General features: G+C 42.3%; 3 protein-coding genes across 6 annotated transcripts in view; 1 reads left to right on the top strand and 2 right to left on the bottom strand.

Moving 5' to 3' along the window:
• vash2 (vasohibin 2) overlaps nt 1-8,170 on the top strand; it is a 33,290-nt gene extending 25,120 nt beyond the window's left edge. For all 3 annotated transcript variants that reach the window (XM_064925235.1, XM_064925234.1, XM_064925233.1), the window contains one exon: nt 4,526-8,170. In XM_064925235.1, the coding sequence (XP_064781307.1) occupies nt 4,526-4,595 (70 nt within the window). In that variant the 3' untranslated portion in view covers nt 4,596-8,170. The remainder of the gene's footprint in view (nt 1-4,525) is intronic.
• A 5,079-nt stretch (nt 8,171-13,249) lies between these two features.
• angel2 (angel homolog 2 (Drosophila)) lies at nt 13,250-21,328 on the bottom strand. 2 transcript variants are annotated; one of them, XM_064925232.1, is made up of 9 exons: nt 21,134-21,328; nt 19,831-20,312; nt 19,439-19,668; nt 19,114-19,183; nt 18,300-18,721; nt 17,863-17,971; nt 17,666-17,735; nt 16,979-17,136; nt 13,250-16,512 (listed from the first exon to the last, which is right to left on the bottom strand). In XM_064925232.1, exons 2-9 carry the CDS (start codon nt 20,303-20,305, stop codon nt 16,364-16,366), a joined length of 1,683 nt encoding a protein of 560 aa, XP_064781304.1. In that variant the 5' UTR covers nt 20,306-20,312; nt 21,134-21,328; the 3' UTR covers nt 13,250-16,363. The 2 variants fall into 2 exon arrangements, with proteins under 2 accessions (XP_064781304.1, XP_064781303.1); XM_064925231.1 differs by lacking the exon at nt 21,134-21,328 and adding an exon at nt 20,567-20,908.
• Nucleotides 21,329-22,375: 1,047 nt separating this feature from the next.
• galnt14 (UDP-N-acetyl-alpha-D-galactosamine:polypeptide N-acetylgalactosaminyltransferase 14 (GalNAc-T14)) overlaps nt 22,376-25,338 on the bottom strand; it is a 133,237-nt gene continuing 130,274 nt past the window's right edge. Inside the window, exon 16 of the mRNA XM_064924681.1 lies at nt 22,376-23,011. Within this exon, the coding sequence (XP_064780753.1) occupies nt 22,853-23,011 (159 nt within the window). The 3' untranslated portion in view covers nt 22,376-22,852. The remainder of the gene's footprint in view (nt 23,012-25,338) is intronic.

Below are 25,338 nucleotides of genomic sequence, written 5' to 3'. Positions count from 1 at the left end.
CTCTTCAATTATAATCACAGCCGTATATATTCCCCCCCAAGCAGACACATCGATGGCTCTGAACGAACTTTATTTGACTCTTTGCAAACTGGAATCCATACATCCTGAGGCTGCATTCATTGTAGCTGGGGATTTTAACAAGGCTAATCTGAAAACAAGACTCCCTAAATTGTATCAGCATATCGATTGCGCAACCAGGGCTGGCCAAACCTTAGACCATTGCTATTCTAACTTCCGCGACGCATATAAGGCCCTGCCCCGCCGTCCTTTCAGAAAAGCTGACCACGACTCCATTTTGTTGATCCCTGCCTACAGACAGAAACTAAAACAAGAAGCTCCCACGCTGAGGTCTGTCCAACGCTGGTCTGACCAATCTGATTCCACACTCCAAGACTGCTTCCATCACGTGGACTGGGATATGTTTCGTATTGCATCAGACAACAACATTGACGAATACGCTGATTCGGTGTGCGAGTTCATTAGATCGTGCGTTGAAGATGTTGTTCCCATAGCAACGATTAAAACATTCCCAAACCAGAAACCGTGGATTGATGGCAGCATTCGCGTGAAACTGAAAGCGCGAACCACTGCTTTTAATCAGGGCAAGGTGACCGGAAACATGACCGAATACAAACAGTGCAGCTATTCCCTCCGCAAGGCAATCAAACAAGCTAAGCGTCAGTATAGAGACAAAGTAGAATCTCAATTCAACGGCTCAGACACAAGAGGTATGTGGCAGGGTCTACAGTCAATCACGGATTACAAAAAGAAAACCAGCCCCGTCACGGACAAGGATGTCTTGCTCCCAGGCAGACTAAATAACTTTTTTGCCCGCTTTGAGGACAATACAGTGCCACTGACACGGCCTGCAACGAAAACATGCGGACTCTCCTTCACTGCAGCCGAGGTGAGTAAAACATTTAAACGTGTTAACCCTCGCAAGGCTGCCCAGACGGCATCCCCAGCCGCGCCCTCAAGGCTGCAGGCCCAGACGGCATCCCCAGCCGCGCCCTCAGAGCATGCGCAGACCAGCTGGCTGGTGTGTTTACGGACATATTCAATCAATCCCTATCCCAGTCTGCTGTTCCCACATGCTTCAAGAGGGTCACCATTGTTCCTGTTCCCAAGAAAGCTAAGGTAACTGAGCTAAACGACTACCGCCCCGTAGCACTCACTTCCGTCATCATGAAGTGCTTTGAGAGACTAGTCAAGGACCATATCACCTCCACCCGACCTGACACCCTAGACCCACTCCAATTTGCTTACCGCTCAAATAGGTCCACAGACGATGCAATCTCAACCACACTGCACACTGCCCTAACCCATCTGGACAAGAGGAATACCTATGTGAGAATGCTGTTCATCGACTACAGCTCGGCATTTAACACCATAGTACCCTCCAAGCTCGTCATTAAGCTCGAGACCCTGGGTCTCGACCCCGCCCTAGGTACTGGACTTCCTGACGGGCCGCCCCCAGGTGGTGAGGGTAGGCAACAACATCTCCACCTCGCTGATCCTCAACACTGGGGCGCCACAAGGGTGCATTCTGAGCCCTCTCCTGTACTTTATTTATTTTATTTACTTTATTTATCCTAAACTACTGTCTTATACACAGTGTAAGGGGATAAAGAATATGTACATAAGGATATATGAATGAGTGATGGTACAGAGCAGCATAGGCAAGATACAGTAGATGGTATCGAGTACAGTACATACTTATGAGATGAGTATGTAAACAAAGTGGCATAGTTAAAGTGGCTATTGATACATGTATTACATAAGGATGCAGTCGATGATATAGAGTACAGTATATACGTATGCATTGTTTAAAGTGGCTAGTGATATATTTACATAATTTCCCATCAATTCCCATTATTAAAGTGGCTGGAGTTGAGTCAGTGTCAGTGTGTTGGCAGCAGCCACTCAATGTTAGTGGTGGCTGTTTAACAGTCTGATGGCCTTGAGATAGAAGCTGTTTTTCAGTCTCTCGGTCCCAGCTTTGATGCACCTGTACTGACCTCGCCTTCTGGATGATAGCGGGGTGAACAGGCAGTGGCTCGGGTGGTTGATGTCCTTGATGATCTTTATGGCCTTCCTGTAACATCGGGTGGTGTAGGTGTCCTGGAGGGCAGGTAGTTTGCCCCCGGTGATGCGTTGTGCAGACCTCACTACCCTCTGGAGAGCCTTACGGATGAGGGCGGAGCAGTTGCCGTACCAGGCGGTGATACAGCCCGCCAGGATGCTCTCGATTGTGCATCTGTAGAAGTTTGTGAGTGCTTTTGGTGACAAGCCGAATTTCTTCAGCCTCCTGAGGTTGTAGAGGCGCTGCTGCGCCTTCTTCACGATGCTGTCTGTGTGAGTGGACCAATTCAGTTTGTCTGTGATGTGTATGCCGAGGAACTTAAAACTTGCTACTCTCTCCACTACTGTTCCATCGATGTGGATAGGGGGTGTTCCCTCTGCTGTTTCCTGAAGTCCACAATCATCTCCTTAGTTTTGTTGACGTTGAGTGTGAGGTTATTTTCCTGACACCACACTCCGAGGGCCCTCACCTCCTCCCTGTAGGCCGTCTCGTCGTTGTTGGTAATCAAGCCTACCACTGTTGTGTCGTCCGCAAACTTGATGATTGAGTTGGAGGCGTGCGTGGCCACGCAGTCGTGGGTGAACAGGGAGTACAGGAGAGGGCTCAGAACGCACCCTTGTGGGGCCCCAGTGTTGAGGATCAGCGGGGAGGAAATGTTGTTACCTACCCTCACCACCTGGGGGCGGCCCGTCAGGAAGTCCAGTACCCAGTTGCACAGTTCGGGGTCGAGACCCAGGGTCTCGAGCTTGATGACGAGCTTGGAGGGTAGTATGGTGTTGAATGCCGAGCTGTAGTCGATGAACAGCATTCTCACATAGGTATTCCTCTTGTCCAGATGGGTTAGGGCAGTGTGCAGTGTGGTTGAGATTGCATCGTCTGTGGACCTATTTGAGCGGTAAGCAAATTGGAGTGGGTCTAGGGTGTCAGGTAGGGTGGAGGTGATATGGTCCTTGACTAGTCTCTCAAAGCACTTCATGATGACGGAAGTGAGTGCTACGGGGCGGTAGTCGTTTAGAAATGCACTCTGAGGGAGGGAATGGAGTGAGAGAAGCACAGGCAGGAGAAGTGCTTTCAGGGCTTCATGTCAAGCACAATATTGAACACCGAAGACATTCGAAGAGAAATAGGAAACCTTTGTTACTTTGGAGGGAGCTCATTTTTGAAGGTCTAACCCATAAGCCTCTTTAGAAATACCTCTTCTCTTTGATCTCTGGACTGAAAAGTATTTTTGTCAGAGGGAAGGTGCTGTGTGTGTGTGGTTATTTAGGGCTTGAGAATGCAGGTGTGTGTGTCTGTGTGTAAGCATGATAGCAGTGACAGGGGAAGTGGAGCAGTGCGGGGCTGAGCTGACGGGGCACCACCATCACAAAGCAGGATTAAAAAGAGATGACTGGCTGACTGAGACTAACCCGCTGCTTCACACGTCAAACCCTTCTCTTCTGTCTCTCTCCCTCTCTATCTGCCCCCTGCCTCTCGTTATTCCATCTGCCCCACTTCAATAGGAGGTTATTGAGTGGGTCAGAGGTGTCCAATGTAATCACTTCAATCTGTGTCCATTCCACTTCCTGATGTCCAATACTGTAATCACTCCATAAAGTAATCACTTCAATAGGAAGTTATTATGGGTGAGTGGGTCTGGAAGGTGGGTCTGAGGTGTCAATACTGTAATCACTTCAATATGAAGTTATTGAAGTTATTGTAATCACTTCAATAGGGTCTGAGGTGTCCAATACTGTAATCACTTCAATAGGAAGATTGAATCACTTCACTTCATATTATTGAAGTTATTGGAGTGGGTCTGAGGTGTCCAATACTGTAATCACTTCAATAGGAAGTTATTGAGTGGGTCTGAGGTTTCCAATACTGTAATCACTTCAATATGAAGTTATTGAGTGGGTCTGAGGTGTCCAATACTGTAATCACTTCAATAGGAAGTTATTGAGTGGGTCTGAGGTGTCCAATACTGTAATCACTTCAATGGGAAGTTATTGAGTGGGTCCACTGGTGGAATAAGTTCCCAATTGTCATACTTGAGTAAAAGTAAAGATGCCTTAATAGAAAGTGACTCAAGTAAAAATTAAATTCACCCAGTAAAATACTACTTGAGTAAAGGTCTAAAAGGATTTGGTTTTAAATATACTTAAGTATCAAAAGTAAAAGTTTAGATCACTTCACATTCCTTATATTAAACAAACTAGATGGAATATATATATTTTTTTTAAAGGATACTGTAATCACTTCAATAGGAAGTTATTGAGTGTGTCTGATGTGCCCTTACAGTTTCTCAACTGAAGTGACTGGGTTTTACTTTGATTGTCTTTTGATTTTACTGTTTTCTTCTTGTATTTTACTGGGACCACCCATTTAAATGATGACAAGTCTTTGGACAAAAGCGTTTGTCTTGTGTCTTGTGTCTCTCTCTCTCTCTCTCTTTTCTCTCAGTCCTGCGGCTCTGGATCGAAAGCCTGCAGAACTCAGCACTTTGACCGACGGCTACCAGATCCGCATCTGAGACTCCTTGGAACTGGACTGCATTCTCCTGGTCTCCACTCTGACCACCCAGTCCGCCTCACACACCCTCAAATATATTCACCTGACATTGTGTATATCATAATTATAAAGTATTTATAGGGTTTTGCCAGCCTCTTCTGTAGGGTGAAGATGATGACATTATGCTCAGTGCTAAACTGGAGGCTGACATCCAGTAGGAACAAGTACATTGAATATATCAAAGGTATATATTTCCTGTCCTTCATGACCAGACGAACAAAAGCCTGAACAAGAGGTGTGTTTCATTATACACCTCCACACATGCATTAGCCACATACATTTGCATACATATCTATTATGTTTTTAATGAAGGACTGATGCCTAAATTGCATGAAGACATCATATCAAGACCTCTCATGTGTTTAGAGAAGTACATATGTTGGATTCTCTACATGGTTTTTAAAAATCCGTTTTTGTATAGCCTGTGTGCTTTTGTGTAGGAGAGCAACAGTCACATTTCATTTACTTTTACAATGTGAAGATTCATTTTTAAAAACAGAGTCTGTGGGTTAAACAAAAATAGCCGACAGTATGCTGACGTTATGTAAAAAGGATCAAATAGTGTGACTGAACGGAATATATAGAATATATAGACTGAATGGTTGTTGGAATGCCTAAGCCTGTAGAGGATGTTAAGTAGTTATCTGCTGGGCTGAGCTGTAGTCCGTGTGATGATGTGGGAAATGAAAGGGTGAGGGGAGAAATAAGAGAGAGAAGAGTTGGAGGAAACAGGAGGTACTGTAGGCTTGAGGTGAGGGGAACAGAGAGGGGCCAAAGACCAGGGCAGTCAAGCAGAGAGCCTGCTGAGTACTCTGCTAAACCCCAGCCCTGACACTGCTTCTCGGTTAGATTATCCCCCCCTGTCTCTGTCTCTATAGACCCTCCTCTCTCACAGATACAGTGCTGGGCCCGGTTTCCCAAAAGCATTTTAAGGCTAAGTTCAACATTAGAACCATCGCTTAAGATGCTTTTGGGAAATCTGGCCCAGATCAATTAATCTTTTAAGGAAATCAAAGCTTGTGACAATGATGCTTTGGAGCTTAGCCAGAACATTACCTTTTTAATCCCAAGAGAATTTGACCGTGACGTGTTGCTTCAAATGTCAACTCTGTTACACCTCAGCATACAGACGTATACGAAAACATGTATGATAATATTATGTAGCTCCTAACCTGAGGCCTTTCTGAATCCTATCACAGAATCTTGAAGTTAAGAATGCAAACACTGAACTGAACACCACAAGACAGACACATCAGTCAAATCAAGGCTTCTATGCCATCTCAACTGCCATGATGCGGTGTTGAAGATTGTTTCCATTTTTTTTTGTAGTATTCAAAAGTCAGCAGATATCCAGGAGGGTGCCAACTGAACAATATAACATTTTTATAGCTTTTGGTTAAACAAGCTATGCACATCAAACGGAAATGATAAATCATTGTATGTCTTCCTCAATCTAAATAGTTCCGAGATTGCAGCAGAATTGAAATCCGGTCTCATTTTCTTGAATCCTGAATGAGCTGAGAACATATCAGTTCTTGTGTTTCTAATTAACATTTTTTATTCTAACGATCACATTGTGAATGGTGCTGCTAGTCTGACGGCATACCATCAAGGCCAACACTATTGGTACCAGCCGTCTGAAAGACTATAAGCACAAAATAACCAGCTTAATATACATGGCCAAAAGTATATGTATTGGTGAATTTGGCTGTTTCAGTCACACCCGTTGCTGACAGGTGTATAAAATCGAGCACACGGCCAAGCAAACTCCATAGACAAACATTGGCAGTAGAATGACCAATACTGAAGAGCTCAGTGACTTCAATGTGGCACTGTCATAGGATGCCACCTTTCCAACAAGACAGTTTATCACATTTCTGCCATGCTAGTGCTGACCCAGTCAACTGTAAGTGCTGTTTTGGGAAGGTGAAATGTGCTGAAGCCCGTAGCACGTGAAAATGGTCTGTCCTCGGTTGCAACACTCACTACCGAGTTCCAAACTTCCTCTGGAAGAGGCATACAGTATACAATGACATTTTAGATGATTCTGTGCTTCCAACTTTGTGGCAACAGTTTGGGGAAGCCCCTTTCCTGTTTCAGCATGACAAAGCACAAAGCGAGGTCCATACAGAAATGGTTTGTCGGTATGGAAGAACTTAACTGGCCTACACAGAGCCCTGACCTCAACCCCATCGAACACCTTGTGGATGAATTGGAACGCCGACTGCGAGCCAGGCCTAATCGCCCAACATCAGTGCCGACCTCACTAATGCTCTTGTGGCTGAATGGAAGCAAGTCCCCACAGCAATGTTCCAACATCTGATGGAAAGCATTCCCAGAAGAGTGGAGGCTGTTATAGCAACAAAGGGGGACCAACTTCATAGTAATCGCCGTGATTTTAGAATGAGATGTTTGACGAGCAGGTGTCCACATACTTTTGGCCATGTAGTGTATGACTTTGGTTTTACAATCCTCTATAGAAGCACAATGTGCTTCACTTTTACACAATAAAATCGTTTGTCTAATCTATACAGGCTAGGATTAACATTCTTACTGTTAAACACTGCCGTAAAAAATAAAAAAAAGACTGGGCTCTTTTCAATATGCATTGCGGAAGTTCAGCTTTACAGCGTGATTGAAATTTGAAGGCAATGTCAGCTTTAGTGGAGACTGCATTTACCGTACCCACTGCATATCTAACGCTTCAGCTTTCCAGATTGATTAGAACCCTTACTGGGAGGAAAGACTGCTTTCACTGCTGCAAATCTGGGAACTGAAAGATACTACTCTTAAGTCATGTAGCTAAATTAGAGTTGTGCTCTTAACTGTTTAGTGTTGAGCTAAATTGTGTTGTGGCTGAGTTCTATTGGTGATTATTCGCTGTTTCTTGAACACATCTGTTACTGAGTGCAGTGTTTAATCGTGCTGGTTGTTGTTTTTATGACGTGGTGAAAACACTTTGTTGTGATGATGATGATGATATATTCTTTGGACGAGGTGTGATTTTTAAAGAAGCACACCACATTGTAGCAGTATCATTTTTCAAAGGTCTTGCTATGTTTGTGCTGTTGACCACTGAATAGGCTTGAAAAATGAAGTACCATCCAATGGGATAATGGTTAAAGAAAAACAGTACCACTCATGACTGTAGATTTCTTTTATCCATTTTATATTTACCAAATGGTGTTTAAAAAACAGAATCAAGTTATCTGAATAACTGCACAATATGAGTATTTTAAACCAGCTACCACCACTATAATATACCACCACCTACTGCATTTAGTGGTTGATAACTTGAAAGGCAATGATGTGCTGTTGGGACTAAGTGTTACTGAATATTTAGGTGTTTTCAAAGCACGATGTGGACTGTGGAACTCTACCTTTGAGTCACTGCAATTCAGCATTTTAGATGAGACTGCTTTTCCTGTATTAACGTACGTTTCATGAGGAGTGTTCTCTTGGCCTCTTCTCGTAAATGGGAATGTACTAGGACACTGGGTGTTAAGAGTGTTCTCTTGGCCTCTTCTCGTAAATGGGAATGTAAACTGGGTGTTAATGTACTAGGACTTTAGGTCACTGTGTTAAGAGTGTTCCCTTGGCCTCTTCTCGTAAAAGGGAATGTACTAGGACTCTGGGTGTTAAATGGGAATTTACTAGGACTCTGTTAAGAGTGTTCCTTGGCCTCTTCTCGTAAATGAGAATGTACTAGGACTCTGGGTGTTAAGAGTTTCTCTTGGTCTCTAAATGGGAATGTACTAGGACTCTGGGTGTTAAGAGTGTTCTCTTGGTCTCTTCTCCTCTTCTCTTGGCCTAAATGGGAATGTACTAGGACTCTGGGTGTTAAGAGTGTTCTCTTGGCCTCTTCTCGTAAATGGGAATGTACTAGGACTCTGGGTGTTAAGAGTGTTCTCTTGGCCTCTTCTCGTAAATGGGAATGTACTAGGACTCTGAGTGTTAAGAGTGTTCTCTTGGCCTCTTCTCGTAAATGGGAATGTACTCTCTTGGCCTCTTCTCGTAAATGGGAATGTACTAGGACTCTGGGTGTTAAGAGTGTTCTCTTGGCCTCTTCTCGTAAATGGGAATGTACTAGGACTCTGGGTGTTAAGAGTGTTCCCTTGGTCTCTTCTCGTAAATGGGAATGTACTAGGACTCTGAGTGTTAAGAGTGTTCTTTTTTATACTCATGCCACTGTTGCTGCCAGTTGGCTGGTATTATTCTCATATCTTTCGGGAAAGGGCTGATCTATTTGTCCCATTGGCTGAAAAGGTGAAGTATTGATGGTAGATCAATAGCAGAACAAATGGTAGCATTTCTTACAGCACCACTATTCTATTGAAATGAGACTTTAGAATCCGCCCCTGTTTTTCTCCATGTATGATGATGACAGGGTGATTTTTGTATTTTGACCGCTGGTGGAAGATAATGTCCTCCCAACTCCTACTGTTACACTGATCAGTTGACAATGGTTTTTATCAACTCTACCATGTGTTGTAATAAAAAATGATTTATGTTTCTATTTGGTCTTTGCTGTAATTTCTTATTCAACAGGTAGGACAGATAATAGGTAATGAAATAATGTGAAAATACAGTGCCTTGCGAAAGTATTCGGCCCCCTTGAACTTTGCGACCTTTTGCCACATTTCAGGCTTCAAACATAAAGATATAAAACTGTATTTGTTTGTGAAGAATCAACAACAAGTGGGACACAATCATGAAGTGGAACGACATTTATTGGATATTTCAAACTTTTTTAACAAATCAAAAACTGAAAAATTGGGCGTGCAAAATTATTCAGCCCCCTTAAGTTAATACTTTGTAGCGCCACCTTTTGCTGCGATTACAGCTGTAAGTCGCTTGGGGTATGTCTCTATCAGTTTTGCACATCGAGAGACTGAAATTTTTTCCCATTCCTCCTTGCAAAACAGCTCGAGCTCAGTGAGGTTGGATGGAGAGCATTTGTGAACAGCAGTTTTCAGTTCTTTCCACAGATTCTCGATTGGATTCAGGTCTGGACTTTGACTTGGCCATTCTAACACCTGGATATGTTTATTTTTGAACCATTCCATTGTAGATTTTGCTTTATGTTTTGGATCATTGTCTTGTTGGAAGACAAATCTCCGTCCCAGCCTCAGGTCTTTTGCAGACTCCATTCTTCCAGAATGGTCCTGTATTTGGTTCCATCCATCTTCCCATCAATTTTAACCATCTTCCCTGTCCCTGCTGAAGAAAAGCAGGCCCAAACCATGATGCTGCCACCACCATGTTTGACAGTGGGGATGATGTGTTCAGGGTGATGAGCTGTGTTGCTTTTATGCCAAACATAACGTTTTGCATTGTTGCCAAAAAGTTCAATTTTGGTTTCATCTGACCAGAGCACCTTCTTCCACATGTTATACAGAGACTTGATTACACACAGGTGGATTGTATGTATCATCATTAGTCATTTAGGTCAACATTGGATCATTCAGAGATCCTCACTGAACTTCTGGAGAGAGTTTGCTGCACTGAAAGTAAAGGGGCTGAATAATTTTGCACGCCCAATTTTTCAGTTTTTGATTTGTTAAAAAAGTTTGAAATATCCAATATTCCACTTCATGATTGTGTCCCACTTGTTGTTGATTCTTCACAAAAAAATACAGTTTTATATCTTTATGTTTGAAGCCTGAAATGTGGCAAAAGGTCGCATAGTTCAAGGGGGCCGAATACTTTCGCAAGGCACTGTACATTTCTTCATGGGGCACAGGCATAATGGATGTACATTTATGGTATTCAACCAAATCATTCCAGATTTGAATATATCACACAACTAGACCAGGTAGATTTGACCCCATCGGAGTAAATATAAATTAATAATGTCATAACATTCCCTAGTGGGCTATGGTCTTGCTAGTTCTTTGGGATAGTGCTGTACTGATATCGCTCTGTATATAGTCCGGTACAGGATTCCATATCTCTATTAATCTGTTTTACAGCATCTGTGACATGCAACGACACAGAGAGCAGATTTATACTGAACAAAAATATAAACGCAACATGCAACAATTTCAAAGATATTATTGGGTTACAGTTCATATGAGGAGTCAATTGAAATAAATGTATTAGGCCCTAATCTATGGATTTCACATGACTGGGAATACAGATATGCAACTGTTGGTCAAAGATATCTTACAAAAAATGGGCCTCTGGATCTCTTCACGGTATTTCCATGCATTCAAATTGCCATCAATAAAATGCAATTGTGTTTGTCTGTAGCGTATTCCTGCCCATAAAATAACCCCACCGCCACCATGGGTCACTGTTCACATGATGCCATACATGTGGTCTGCGGTTGTGAGGATGGTTGGACGTACTGCCAAATTCTCTAAAACGACATTGGAGGCGGTTTATGGTAGAGAAATGAACATTCAATTATCTGGCAATAGCTCTTGTAGACATTCCTGCAGTCAGCATGCCAATTGCAGGCTCCCTCATAACTTGAGACATTTGTGGCATTGTGTTGTGTGACAAAACTTGTATTGGCCTTTATTGTCCTCAGCACAAGGTGCACCTGTGTAATGATCATGCTGTTTAATCAGCTTCTTGATATGGCACAACTGTCTGGTGGATGGATTATCTTGGCGAAGGAGAAATGCTCACTAACAGGGAAGTAAACAAATTTGTGCACAAAGTAAGCTTTTTGTGCGTATGGAAAATTTCTGGGATCTTTTATTCAGCTCATGAAACATGGGAGCAACATTTTACATGTTGCATTTATATTTTTGTTCAGTGTATAAAATGAATCCCTCGTTTCCCATCTCTCAAGCAGCTCAGTGAATGCCTCCCTCTCTCTAAACTCGGAAATTAAAGTGTAGTAGATTTCAAAACGTTCTCACCTTGTTTACTATCCCTCATTCCAACTGATCTAAATTACACAATAGGCAATAACTAACAAGAAATTAGGGTAAAGGACAAGAGCTAAGGAAAGGTAGCATTTTCAAAGTATTGGGATTCATCCAACATCTAAGCAAGAAGAATCATCCTCAATGAGGCTGGATCTCACCAACCATCAAATGATAATCCTGTAAACGCTCTCATCCCAGAAATCCCACAAAGCAGCAGTAGCAGCAGAGACTTTGCAGATGTCAGCAGAACATCACTTAACTCTAAGACCAGAGACTTGAGTCCTAATGGCTTTCATTCACTCCATCAGCCAGACATGTCAGCCAGGAGTAGGTGGTGAGGAACTTAAATGAAATTAATACTTTTGGCACACAAAAAAGACAAAAGTCAAGAACAGCATCATTTTAGAGATTCAAATTTAAAATGAGTCAAAGGAGATGCAATAAATCAAGTCCGGAGAACGTATTTGAATGGGACGTGTGTATGAAGGGGCTCATCTTTTTATTTACAACCGTTGGCATGTCACTGGCAAGGCATCATAGGCTAATTCAATTTGGCTTCAGACTTTATCACATTTTATCTAGAATGTGAGTAATGTCAAAACAGAAGCAGGGCCAATTAGTGAAACAAGACTAACCACTTGATATTCACTACATCGAATTCAATGGTCTTCACAGCAGCGGTTTGTGTGCTTGAGAATGACAGTTTATAGCACTAATGTTGCCATTATTTAAGGCAACCAAAATAATACACATTAGAGAGCTGCTTCTATGCCTATAAGGAATTCCAAATTCAATGTCCTCTAACTCTGACTTAGTTTTGGTCTAAAGAAAAAGATTGATGTGCAATATTGGGAAGAGACTTGAGGAATCTGCAGTGTGGTCTTAGAGAAGTGTGTAGAATATTAAAAACATGAATACATGTTGAGAGAAGTTGTCTTGTCAGGGACTGACTCTAATGGTTCCTCATCTAAAGGCAGAGATGGCTGTTCTTATCAATGCGCTGTTCATACTCCCAAGGTTCTGCACCCTGGGTTCACCTTCATTCCTCTCCAGGGGCATCGTTTATCACAGGTGCGTGCACGCAAAAAGGTGTGCCTATCTCTAAGCATATCTCAAACCATGTGTGCACACAACTTCTGGAAGCTTGATCAACTGTGTTGCAAGCAAATAGGCTTATTGTTCATTTGAGGGAAATGGGAGGTGTTTTGAGCCACACCTCTATAGAAATGTGATCAAATTTGCCATTGCGCTTTCTTTTAGGAACTATTAAGGCCCAATTACATCTCCAAATCATACAGCAAATTAGGGCGCTTTTCTTAGCATAAAAGATGAATGGTGTGCGTTGTCCCGGCAGGGTTGTATCGTTCACGACTGCACAAATAGAATATGGCTGTGATTTATCAATGAAGACATCAATGTTGCAAATCCCAGAATCTCCATGTACCCCAGAATTGAGTATGAAATTAAAACACGGTTGACAAATGAGTCCCCAAGTGAGAAAGATACATTTTCTCTGATAATCTCTCCGTGCTTCTACGTCTGCATCGCTTACCGTTTGGGGTTTTAGGCTGGGTTTCTGTACAGCACTTTGTGACATCGGGTGATGTAAAAAGGGCTTCATAAATACATTTGACTGACTGATTCTCTGTCCAACAGTGTGCCTTAATCTCTGAGAGGTACTGTTCTTACAATCCCTGGAACTCATTCAATGTAATGTGACATTATTACAGAGAGCTGAACAGGTACAGTGTGTCTTTAATTGCAGGTCTATTATTGTGTTACATGCGGTACAATAGCTGTGACGGACATAATATTGAAAATGAAGGCTAACATTATTTGATTTGACTAGGATCTCCTTTAGCCCAAAGGCTAGTCTTCCAAGAGTCCTTAAGAAATGTACAAAAAAACCATCCAGAAATGAGAAAAACAAAAGCAAAGTAAAAGCACAAAGATCCACATTCCTATTACGAGTTACACCCCCCAGCCCGTGTGCATATATGAATTGAAATACAACATAGCATACAGTGTTACAATAACCTTAGACCGACTCTAGTTGTTCAAGATATTTTATGAATTAATCTCGTAAAACAACTATTTGGCAAGTTTTTTAAAACTTTCTTCCAAGGAGTTCTGGACTTCTCTGCTCTGAAACTAAAAGCTATTTTGCCCTGCTCTAATTTGGGTTTTGGTGGTCTTGGTTCTGTTCCATGTGTTTACGTCTTTGACCATATCCATTTATATAGTGGTTGGTTTACCAGAGTGGTGAATTTCATGAAAAAGGCTCTTACATTACTCCAGACGACAGAGCAGTAGTTCATTTGACAATGGATGATTTTCTTACTTAACCAGGCAAATCAGTTAAGAACAAATTCTTATTTCCAATGACGGCCTACCCTGGGCCAAACCCTAACAACGTGGGCCATTTGTGCTCCGCCCTATGGTACTCACAATCACGGCCGGTTGTGATACAGGAATCGAACCAGGGTCTGTAGTGACGCCTCAAGCACCGAGATGCAGTGCCTTAGACTGCTGCTCCACTCGGGAGCCCGATGATAGCTTGTGAGATTTATTTGAGCATTTGCTCTGGCATATATTTTGCAATCCTTCTGAGATTACAGGAGGTGCAGATGATTTTGTTGCAGAGCTGTGAAATGTGTGATGACAAAGAGACTGTTGTCTAACAGTACACATAACAGCCTAGTCTATAAAACCTCTTCTATGGTGTCCAGCCAGCTGCAAGGTAGTTTCTTCCTTCTCTTCGTATGAATGTATGTATGTATGTATGTATGTATGTATGTATGTATGAATGAATATTTCCTGGATAAGTACTTTGCATTCATTTGTGCTAATTATCAAACCCAATAGTACTGTATGTATGACATAATTAAGATATATATATATATATATATACACAGTGCCTTGCAAAAGTATTCAGCCCCCTTGAACTTTGCGACCTTTTGCCACATTTCAGGCTTCAAACAAAGATATAAAACTGTATTTTTGTGTGAAGAATCAACAACAAGTGGGACACAATCATGAAGTGGAATATTGGATATTTCAAACTTTTTTAACAAATCAAAAACTGAAAAATTGGGCGTGCAAAATTATTCAGCCCCTTTACTTTCAGTGCAGCAAACTCTCTCCAGAAGTTCAGTGAGGATCTCTGAATGATCCAATGTTGACCTAAATGACTAATGATGATACATACAATCCACCTGAGCATCATGAAGAACAAGGAACACACCAGGCAGGTCCAAGATACTGTTGTGAAGAAGTTTAAAGCCGGATTTGGATACAAAAAGATTTCCCAAGCTTTAAACATCCCAAGGAGCACTGTGCAAGCGATAATATTGAAATGGAAGGAGTATCAGACCACTGCAAATCTACCAAGACCTGGCCGTCCCTCTAAACTTTCAGCTCATACAAGGAGAAGACTGATCAGAGATGCAGCCAAGACGCCCATGATCACTCTGGATGAACTGCAGAGATCTACAGCTGAGGTGGGAGACTCTGTCCATAGGACAACAATCAGTCGTATATTGCACAAATCTGGCCTTTATGGAAGAGTGGCAAGAAGAAAGCCATTTCTTAAAGATATCCATAAAAAGTGTTGTTTAAAGTTTGCCACAAGCCACCTGGGAGACACACCAAATATGTGAAGAATGTGCTCTGGTCAGATGAAACCAAAATTGAACTTTTTGGCAACAATGCAAAACGTTATGTTTGGCGTAAAAGCAACACAGCTCATCACCCTGAACACACCATCTCCACTGTCAAACATGGTGGTGGCAGCATCATGGTTTGGGCCTGCTTTTCTTCAGCAGGACAGGGAAGATGGTTAAAATTGATGGTAAGATGGATGGAGCCAAATACAGGACCATTCTGGAAGAAAACCTGATGGAGTCTGCAAAAGACCTGAGACTGGGACAGAGATTTGTCTTCCAACAAGACAATGATCCAAAACATAAAGCAAAATCTACAATGGAATGGTTCAAAAATAAACATATCCAGGTGTTAGAATGGCCAAGTCAAAGTCCAGACCTGAATCCAATCGAGAATCTGTGGAAAGAACTGAAAACTGCTGTTCACAAATGCTCTCCATCCAACCTCACTGAGCTCAAGCTGTTTTGCAAGGAGGAATGGGAGAAAATTTCAGTCTCTCGATGTGCAAAACTGATAGGGACATACCCCAAGCGACTTACAGCTGTAATCGCAGCAAAAGGTGGCGCTACAAAGTATTAACTTAAGGGGGCTGAATAATTTTGCACGCCCAATTTCAGTTTTTGATTTGTTAAAAAAGTTTGAAATATCCAATAAATGTCGTTCCACTTCATGATTGTGTCCCACTTGTTGATTCTTCACAAAAAAATAGAGTTTTATATCTTTATGTTTGAAACCTGAAATGTGGCAAAAGGTCGCAAAGCTCAAGGGGACCGAATACTTTCGCAAGGCACTGTATTTTTTTTTAAAATGAATTTATCAACATTTATAAAATCATTCAAATCTAAAAATGTATATTTTCAACCAATGTAAAAATAACACAAAAAAGTTAAAAATGTGTAAACATCTTGATGCAGTAGCCTAGATCTACACACTCGAGTCAGGCCACTGCAAAGCTCCAAATTCATCAATAATGTCTTTGAAATTAAAGTTCAACATCTACCAGTGTCAGTGTTTGTACCTTTCCAACATTTCCTGGGGATATGAGATTATGAGAGACAAAAGCCATGGTGAGCTTGTGTACAATTGGTGTTTGGCTGCTGGTGAGCGGTATGGATGGATTTATGGGTCTCTCCAGGTCTTTGACCCCCAGTCCAAGGTGCTAACCCCTGAACCCTAACATCCAGCCTCAGGGGCAGAGGCGGAAGCTGGCCAGTATGGGCAGGTGGTCGGAGGAGTTGTGCTCATTGGGCAGCCCGTTGACGGCCTCCAGGTCTGTCTGTCCCACCAGGGCCAGTCTGGCCAGCAGCTGCAGCCCTCGTCTTGGCAATGGACCCTCTGGGAGGAAAACAGACATGGCTAAAGGGATACTTAGCATGATAGCATATACCCATAGACTTCCAGTCATCGCGCTAACACTAGTTAGTTTTGTAAGCTAATGCTAACTAACTTCCTTCATACTGGAGACATAAAAATGGTATCCACTAGTTCATCTGACTATGGGGAAGTAGATAAAGGGCCTATTTGCTAAAATCCCCAAGTATCCTTTAATTCCCTGAGTTTTTTCAGATGCAATATTGATCAGGGAAAATGTAGTCATAGTTCCATAATGCAGCCTGGAAGTCTCACTCCACAGCACACTGCACTGCAGCATCTACAGAAGTCACATTGCAGGACCGATCTTATTATAAACAATACTGATTATCAGATGCCACCCTGCTCCAAGATCTGTATAACAATCAATCAAACAAATCCTATGTGATGTATATAGTGTGTGTGATGTTATGTGGTATACTGTGTGTACCTGGCTGAGTGGAAATGTCCCCTGTTCCTGCAGAGTAAAAGATGTAGTCCACAGTGATGGCTGTCCTGGAGTGACAGGTGGTGATCTCAGGCCTGCTGTCCTCTGTCAGGTAGTGGGAGTAAGCTGACGTCAGCCTCAGACTGTGCTCTATACTGGGTCTGGACATGGGGAGAGACAGTCACACAGGGCACTGGTAATTAAGACAGACAGTTGCTGCTTGTAGTTCGGACTACACTGGACAAACAACAAATCATCCAGACATAGACACTTCTCCCTATGAGCAGTTCCACTTGCATCAAATTAACATTGTAGGGGAATGATGTAGCTAACTGCTGTCTCCTCCATTCTCCAAGGCATGCAAACGAGAGAGCGAGAGAAGGGAGGGGGGGGGGGGGGGGGGACAGAGGTGAAAAAAATAATCAGCCTCGGCTGTCAGATGTGCAGACGCCAGTCAAAACAGATTACAGTGCTGTTGAACGGCAGAGACTCAACTGTTTGAAAAGCATTAATATTGAAGGCTGTTAGTCAGAGGAAGTCCTGGTGTAGCACCTCTGACAGGATCAGATCTCTTACAGTTACGTGACAGAATTAAGAACTAACTGACTGTAAAACAGCAGAGACTGGAGAAATCAAACTGTCTCAACTAAATGATTATTTAACCCAGAAATCCAACCGGAGATAACGGACCTGTTCATAGCTGCCATAGGAGGTGTTGCAAAGTCCTGCACAGACAGGTTGGTGATTCCCCTGTCAACATCTGGGAGGAAAGAAGAGTATTAACGTCATATGCAGGTCAGAAGAAAGAAAGGTGCATTTCCTCAGTGTTGGTAATGGCCAGAGGCCCTTCACTGAGCCTGTGTGGTGGATGGACTGTGATAGGTCACCTGTAGGGGCAGTCGCATACTGGCACTGCTGGGTGACGCCTAGGCTAAGGGGCCAAATGGGCACTGTCAGGATCCGCTGGCCTCTGGGATTCTCCTCCTGCCCTGACACCTGCACACACACGGTTGCTTTAAGATAAAGTTCACACCGTTTTGTCTAGCGCAGTAAATCAACTTGCTGTACACTAATTTGGTTATTTGGTGGTAAACACAAAAATCATACTGAACAGGCATTCAAACCGGGTTGAAAATGAATGAGAAATACTAGAGCATGTCTGACAGAGAAGAGCGCAAGGAACATTTCATAGCAGCTCACATTTTATAGCAGCTCTCTCTGAACAGTATGTTCCCTCTGCAGTAATCAGCTTCAGCCACTGAGCTTCTTATCTCACTGCAGAAAGTGACAGAAAGAGGCTGTGTGTGTAGATGATGGCCCTCACCTTGCCTATGGGAATACCGTCGTACTCCAGCCTGCTCTCCCTAACAAAGCTGTACAGGGGAGACCAGGGCACAGAGTTAAAGTCCCCACAGAGGATGATGGGACAGGAGCTACCATCAGGGAGGCGGGACACTGTACTGATCTCTGCCAGCAGCATGGCCAACTGGGCCAGCTTAATGTCCCCGCGACGGGGGTTGTACAGGAGGTGTGTATTGGCCACACAAACGCAGTCCTCCGGCCTGGAGGATCCCGTGGGGTGCAGTAACAGCACCAGGCCCACGTTATCCCGGTCTAGCAGGGGGATGCCCCGGCGGAAGTACTCCACTGGGTGACTGGACAGCAGGGAGAAGCGGTCCTTCTTATAGACCACGGCACAGCCGTCAGGCTTCCTGCCTGTCCTCCTCTTGTACTCACACTGGTAACCTGGGGAGGAGAAATGGGAAATAAATCACCACATCAAAGAAAATAGGACACATTTCTCATAAACTGTGATGGAAAAAAAATGTAGATTTTAATGTTTTTAATTATTGAAAGAGGAAATATGTTTTGAAATACCTGAAACTTAATTTTCTTCATGAAAACTAAGTGGTTTGAGAAAATATTAATGATCTATGCCCGTGGCTCCCTCTAGTGGTCATATGATATGTAACCTCAAAAGGCAATATCACTTGCAGTATTGTTGTTGTATTATTTGACAGGCTTTCAAATTTCAATAGGCAGCGCTACAGCTCTGTTTACTAAGAATAGGCTTAGTAAACAAAACAATATGGGCACCACCGAATACAAAACAGTAAGGGACCAACAGGGTAAATTACCTAATGCTTCTAGAGAGGGTTTGATCTGTTTTTCATAGTGGTCCTCTTGAACCTCCTGCAGACACATTATCTATAGAGACAAAGCTTGACTTCATTTCACAGTACACATCTAACATTAAAACAATCGGTGTCATCACTACTTTGACTTGCTCTAAGGGAAACCGACTTAAACTAGTCAAAACAGGGCCACTATGTTGTGTTTTCTGTTCCTTGTGATGATAATCAATGTTGGTAAATCTGAATCGATCACAAGCCAATAGATCATGTAAATGGTGGGAGATACTTTCTTGTACCATCAGTAATGATTCATAAACCATTCACTTACATCTGCGTTGTGCTCTTTGAGCTCTTTCAGGATGTTGGAGAGCCTGTGATTCCAGTTGAGGATGGAGGAGCTACAGTGTTTGTACAGGTAGTTATTGTCATGTAGTAGGTCCTGGGAGAGGATGTTATACGACATCACAGAGAACTCAAAGGGTGGTTCTCGCCTCCCACCACCAGACTGGGGTCTGGACTTATAGCAGTGTGAAAAGTCCTCCCATTGTCTCTTCAGCTCTGGAAAAGCACAAACAGCACAAAACAATATGGTTAGAAAGTTAATGAAACTGCTTGACATGGCCCATATTGGACTAAACCTAATCCACCTCAGGTTCATTCCAGATCAAAGCATAACGGTGTTCTCAAGAAAAGCGGCAGTTTTAGAAACTGAAGTATTACCCAATGCCGGTCTTGGTGGACTTGTCCCAGGAGGCGGTGGTTTCCCATCTTTGAACCAGCAGTTGGGGCTGGTTGTGGCACTGCGAGCCTGTCTTGGTGCGTACTCTCGTTTGGGGGAGCCCTTGGCTCTATCCCCTGGAGCCCTCTCCTCTGAACTCCTCCTCCGCTTGTATGGAGGCTCCTTGTCTGAGCACTCCATCAGTCCAAGGTGGAAGTGTCGATGAGGAAAACCGTGAAAAGGGAACCCTGGTGGGAGGTGTTGTTGTGACTGTAGTCTTGCCCAGTTGGTGTTACGGGTATCTTGAGGTTGGAAGGCCCCTGAGAGGTGCCTGGTGGGATGGGAGAGTTGAGGTGGAGGGGGCACACCCGGCCGACATGGATAACTGGGGAAATGTACGTTCCTCCAGCCGCCCAATGGGGCCTGAGTTGGGGGCAACCAGTGAGAGCCAAACGCGGTCAGGTGTCGAGAAAACATGGGTTGACTGCGGGAGAGAAATTATATGCACTCAGATCAAGCAAGCAGCAACGCATAGCTGGGGGGGGGGGGGGGGGGGGCGTTTTCTTTACAAAAGCATATCCTGTCATTCAATAGCAAGGATTTGGATAGGCTAACGAACTACCTGTGTTAGTGATTATGACCACCAACCATATTAGCTGGCTAAGCTAGGTAACTAGCTAGATAGATAGTTAGCATAATCACAATAGCTAGTTGTCTGAAATGAGCGTTACAACTTACTTTTGTTGAGCGTTTGGATAGACATGGTTTAGGTTTTGATGTCGAGACATGGAATATTATCTGCAAACATCACAGTGTATCCTACAACACAGCGAACAAGTGTTTCTGCCCAAAACAAATCTGAATCTAGTGCTCCAGCGAATTTCAGTAGGCCATCTTCGAGTCCTCAAATTATGACGTATGTAAACATGACGCAATAATAAAGCGCTCCGTTCATTGTCATGGGATATGTAGTGTTTTCCATCATGAATCTCCAATCCAACATAATAAAATGTTCCGGAAAAAAACTACATCTACCATTATGTTCCAATAAGATGAAGACAAAAATGTCATAACGGAGGACATCGAAAACTCAACAAATGTCACTTTCAAATTGTAAAGAATTCAGTCGACTATACAATTATATTATTGGACAGATTTCAGAGCAAATAATCGTAATTGATTAGCAAAATATGCTCGACAAAGACTAGTTTATTTAGAAAAGGTCTTACCCAAATAACAAGGGCACTAGATAGCTATTGCTAACATTACACCGGCCGGTATATCTGATAGCGTGACATAACATACCTGCGAATGATCGTTTACCCATAGAAGTTAGGCAGGCATTTTCCTTTGAGTGAGTGGTTATTAGGCTATTTATTCTCAAATCCTTCCCTTTAAGCCGTGTTGCGGTCAACACCTCTTGACGTTCGTCTGTCTTTGTAAATCCATTGATATGCGGTACATTGTGGTCTATTCCTCACTGGGCTGATGTGTCGCTGCACCGCACTGGAAGATGCTGGTAATGCCGACCGAGCTGCCAGTGCTGTGCTGGATACAGTAGCATCATACAATATTTATGTAGTTGAATAATTGAAGAACATTTATACTAATTATACTGAAACTGTAATTCATCAGGTAAGGGGCCATTCCACCTTCACCATTATAAAATGTTATCAATATTCTTACATAGTTTACATGTATCACTGACGAACACAAAAATAATAACAAATGTTATGCATTTCTTTTATTTCCAGGTTTGACATCGCAGCACTGGCTATTACAGTCTGTGTGTGTGTGTCTCTATGTGTTTTCAGGATCATAGACATTTTGTGTAAAGATCATCTCCATTTCAATGAAAAAGAAATGGGAATCATTAAATGTTTTTCACAAATCCTAAATTAGGATATAAAAATATTGTCATTTGACATGTGCATTCAATTTGCTGTCACAAATTCCACCATAGCTGCAAACCATCCCATATTAGATCACCATTGAAATGTCATTACGAAGACAGGATTTCTACATTTGAAGTAGCATTTAGAAAAATAGTTGTGAGTGACAGACCACATGTGTTTCAATGACAACAGCACTGACAAATTGTGTTCCTTGTATTTCCATCTACAGTATATTAGCCCACAATACATGACTTCAGCCCTGCTGAGTAGTGGTGTAAAGTACTTAAGTAAAAATACTTTAAAGTACTACTTAAGTCGTTTTTTGGGGGTATCTGTACTTTACTTTACTATTTATATTTTGGACAACTTTTACTTTGACTTCATTACATTCTTAAAGAAAATCATGTCCTTTTTACTCCATACATTTTCCCTGACACCCAAAAGTACTTGTTACATTTCGAATGCTTAGCAGGACAGGAAATTGTCAAGAGAACATCCATATTGCCTCTGATCTGACGGACTCACTAAACACGAATGCTTCATTTGTAAATTATGTCTGAGTGTTGAGTGTGACCATGGCTATCCTTAAATATATATATATATATATATATATATATATATATATATATATATATATATATATATATATATATATATATATATTTTAAACAGTGCCATCTGGTTTGCTTAATATAAGGAATGTGCAATGATTTATACTTTTACTTTGGATACTTAAGCATATTTTAGCAATTACATTTACTTTTGATACTTACGTACATTTAAAACCTAATACTTTTAGACTTTTACTGAAGTAGTATTTTACTGGGTGACTTTCACTTTTATTTGAGTAATTTTCTCTTTCTTCTTTACTTTTACTGAAGTATGACAATTGAGTACATTTTCCACCACTGCTGCTGAGTGTCTTGTTGAACAATTGCATGTGCTGACGTCAGTCCAAGTCCATGCCATCTTATAAAGACTAATCTCAGTGACCAAAAATACCCTTTACTCCGGTGTCCAACCTCCTCCATCTCTTTCTAATAGCTCTTGGCTACAGTAAGCACTGCAGTAGGTCGTGAGTGCTCGTAGGGTAGTCCTCCTCTACAGCAAGGCTTGTGTTGTGGATGGATCATGAGAAGGGCATCTCCCATCTCTGGGTGTAGGCTGTCAGTTCACAGGGGCTGATCACCAGCATCTTGCTGCTCTCGATGCCTTCCAGGGCCATCTCACTGTCCAGGCAGAAGTGGGAGACCAGGTGCTCCAGGTGGGTGCCTGACTTCTGCCATCGCTGGAACACAACAGGTCATACAAAGATAACGAAACTATACTGTACACAGAGACAGGCATTCTAATGTAATGAAACTGTTATTGTCCATTAATTGTTTCTGAACGCCATCGGTTCAAATAAATACTGTAAAGAAAAGGAATTTGGGCAACTATTGTCCAATATTGACCCCGTAATGTCGACTTCTTATTTAGCTAATGATCTTTATTGCATGTCATGTGCATGGATGGCACTGTTACAGTATGGGATGCAATTATCTATCGTTGCTACTTCCCACTACACACCACTAGATGTCCCCCTTGACTTCATTTCTGCCGAGTTACAATAATCGCTCAGAGCAGGGAATAAGGCTACTCTTTGCTCAGAATTGCTGATACCGTTGAACAAATTAGCATATAAACAAAACTACCGGATATTAACAAACATGCAAGGAATTTGTCATTGTCTCACGCATCCATCACTGGTTAGATAACTGACAGGCAAAGTCTGTTGCCAAGACTAGTGGGGCATATCAGGATCATGTATCCCTCCTGAGTGGTAGAAAACAATACATTGAATATGTGACACTGAGATACAGCCGTCTTTGTTCCACTGTATTTAGACTCAGTGAACAGAAACAAGCGCTGTTCCATTGTACCCCTGATCAAAGCAGAAAAGACTCAAATTGCCATGACACATTTTTTCATTTTTTTTTATGAAGCAAAGGGAGACTACACTTTTTAATTAAAAAAGAAAATAATTCAAACTAAATCAATTAGTATTCAGTGCCTGTGGTGCCTTGAAGTCATTGTTCTTGTTACTGGCTGTTGAAGCACAATTGATAGTAAAGCACATTCGTGGGATGCTGAGAGCCTCTCTGCTGTAGCCTGCAGTGGCCTGAGGGAACACATGAGCACGGTTGTAATTATCTATCTTCATTGCACAGTTTCCGTCTTGTGTGCCAGGGGTGGAACATGCTGCTCTGGGAGCCTTCTTAGCAGGAGGAAGTAGTTTATACCTGAGCAACTGCTGATAGCGTGAGGGCTGGGGCTACTGTTAACAGAGCACTGTTAATATACTGAACAAAAATATAAACGCAACATGTAAAATGTTGGTCCCATGTTTCATAAGCTGAAATAAAAGATCCCAGAAATTTTTCAGATGCATAAAACGCTTATTTCTGTCCAATTTTGTTTATATCCCTGTTATTGAGCATTTCTCCTTTTCCAAGATTATCCGTCCACCTGACAGTTGTGGCATTTCAAGAAGCTGATTAAACAGCATGACCATTACACAAGTTCACTTTATGCTGGGGACAACAAAAGTACACTAACATTTGCGGTTTTGTCACACAACACAATGCAAAAGATGTCTCAAGTTTTGTGGGAATTGGCATACTGACTGCAGGAATGTCCAACTGAATATACATTTCTCTACCATAAGCCACCTCCAACGTCGTTTTAGAGAATTTGGCAGTACGTCCTACCGGCCTCACAACTGCAGACCATGTGTAACCACGCCAGCCCAGGACCTCCACATCCGGCTTATTCACCTGCGGGATCGTCTGAGGAGTTTTTCTGTCCGTAATAAAGCCCATTTATGGAGAAAAACTCATTCTGATTGGCTGGGCCTGGCTTCCCAGTCAGTGAGCCTAGCTCCCAAGTGGGTGGGTCTGTGTTCTCCCAGGCTCACCCATGGCTGCACCCCTGCCCAGTCATGTGAAATCCATAGATTAGGGCCTAATGAATTTATTTCAATTGACTGATTTCCTTATATGAATTGAAATTGTTGCATGATACGTTTATAGTTTTGTTCAGTATAAAATCTACCTGCAGATATAGAGCTCTAGAATGTATCTATCTATGCAACACTCACTTGACTCTGACGGAGCTGTGTATAATGTTTCAAGCATTATATGTATCATCTAATTCCCTCTCACGATCCCAGACACTAATCATTATCACCACATATTCATGATTCATCTGTCCCTGCAGTCTCGACCCAAACAACAATGTTAACACATTTTACAGTCATGCATGCTGCTCAAAACACCCTCCAACTCATAAACAGTATCTGAAGACATTCTGCACAAACCAACTCCTCTGTTTCTTGTTTTGTTTTCCTTATTGTTTACCATGAATGTCATAAAGCATGTATGACCTTTTCAGACAGCCTCAAACCATGTAAACAGCATCGCCAGCGTACTGTTAGATAAGCCGCAATAGACTGAGGACCTCTGTCTTAGGGTGCAGCAGCAGGCTGGTGATACAGCCAGAACTCAGAGCTCTAAGGTAGCTCTGCTGAGGCCTCTACACTGTGTGAAAGCCTAAGTGAAAGATGATTTATGGCTT

This window comes from Oncorhynchus masou, chromosome 19 (assembly GCF_036934945.1).
Source record: "Oncorhynchus masou masou isolate Uvic2021 chromosome 19, UVic_Omas_1.1, whole genome shotgun sequence".
Lineage (NCBI taxonomy): Eukaryota > Metazoa > Chordata > Actinopteri > Salmoniformes > Salmonidae > Oncorhynchus > Oncorhynchus masou.
The sequence above is the reverse complement of the archived record's forward strand: the minus strand, read 5'-3'. Positions and strand labels throughout refer to the sequence as shown.

Coding starts and splice junctions, on each gene's coding strand:
- angel2 (XM_064925231.1), bottom strand. CDS start 20,616: ATGTCTCGACATCAAAACCTAAACCATGTCTATCCAAACGCTCAACAA. Junction 19,669..19,830: donor TCCACCAAGACCGGCATTGG/GTAATACTTCAG, acceptor GTGCTTTTCCAG/AGCTGAAGAGACAATGGGAG. Junction 18,722..19,113: donor ACCCTCTCTAGAAGCATTAG/GTAATTTACCCT, acceptor TCTCCTCCCCAG/GTTACCAGTGTGAGTACAAG.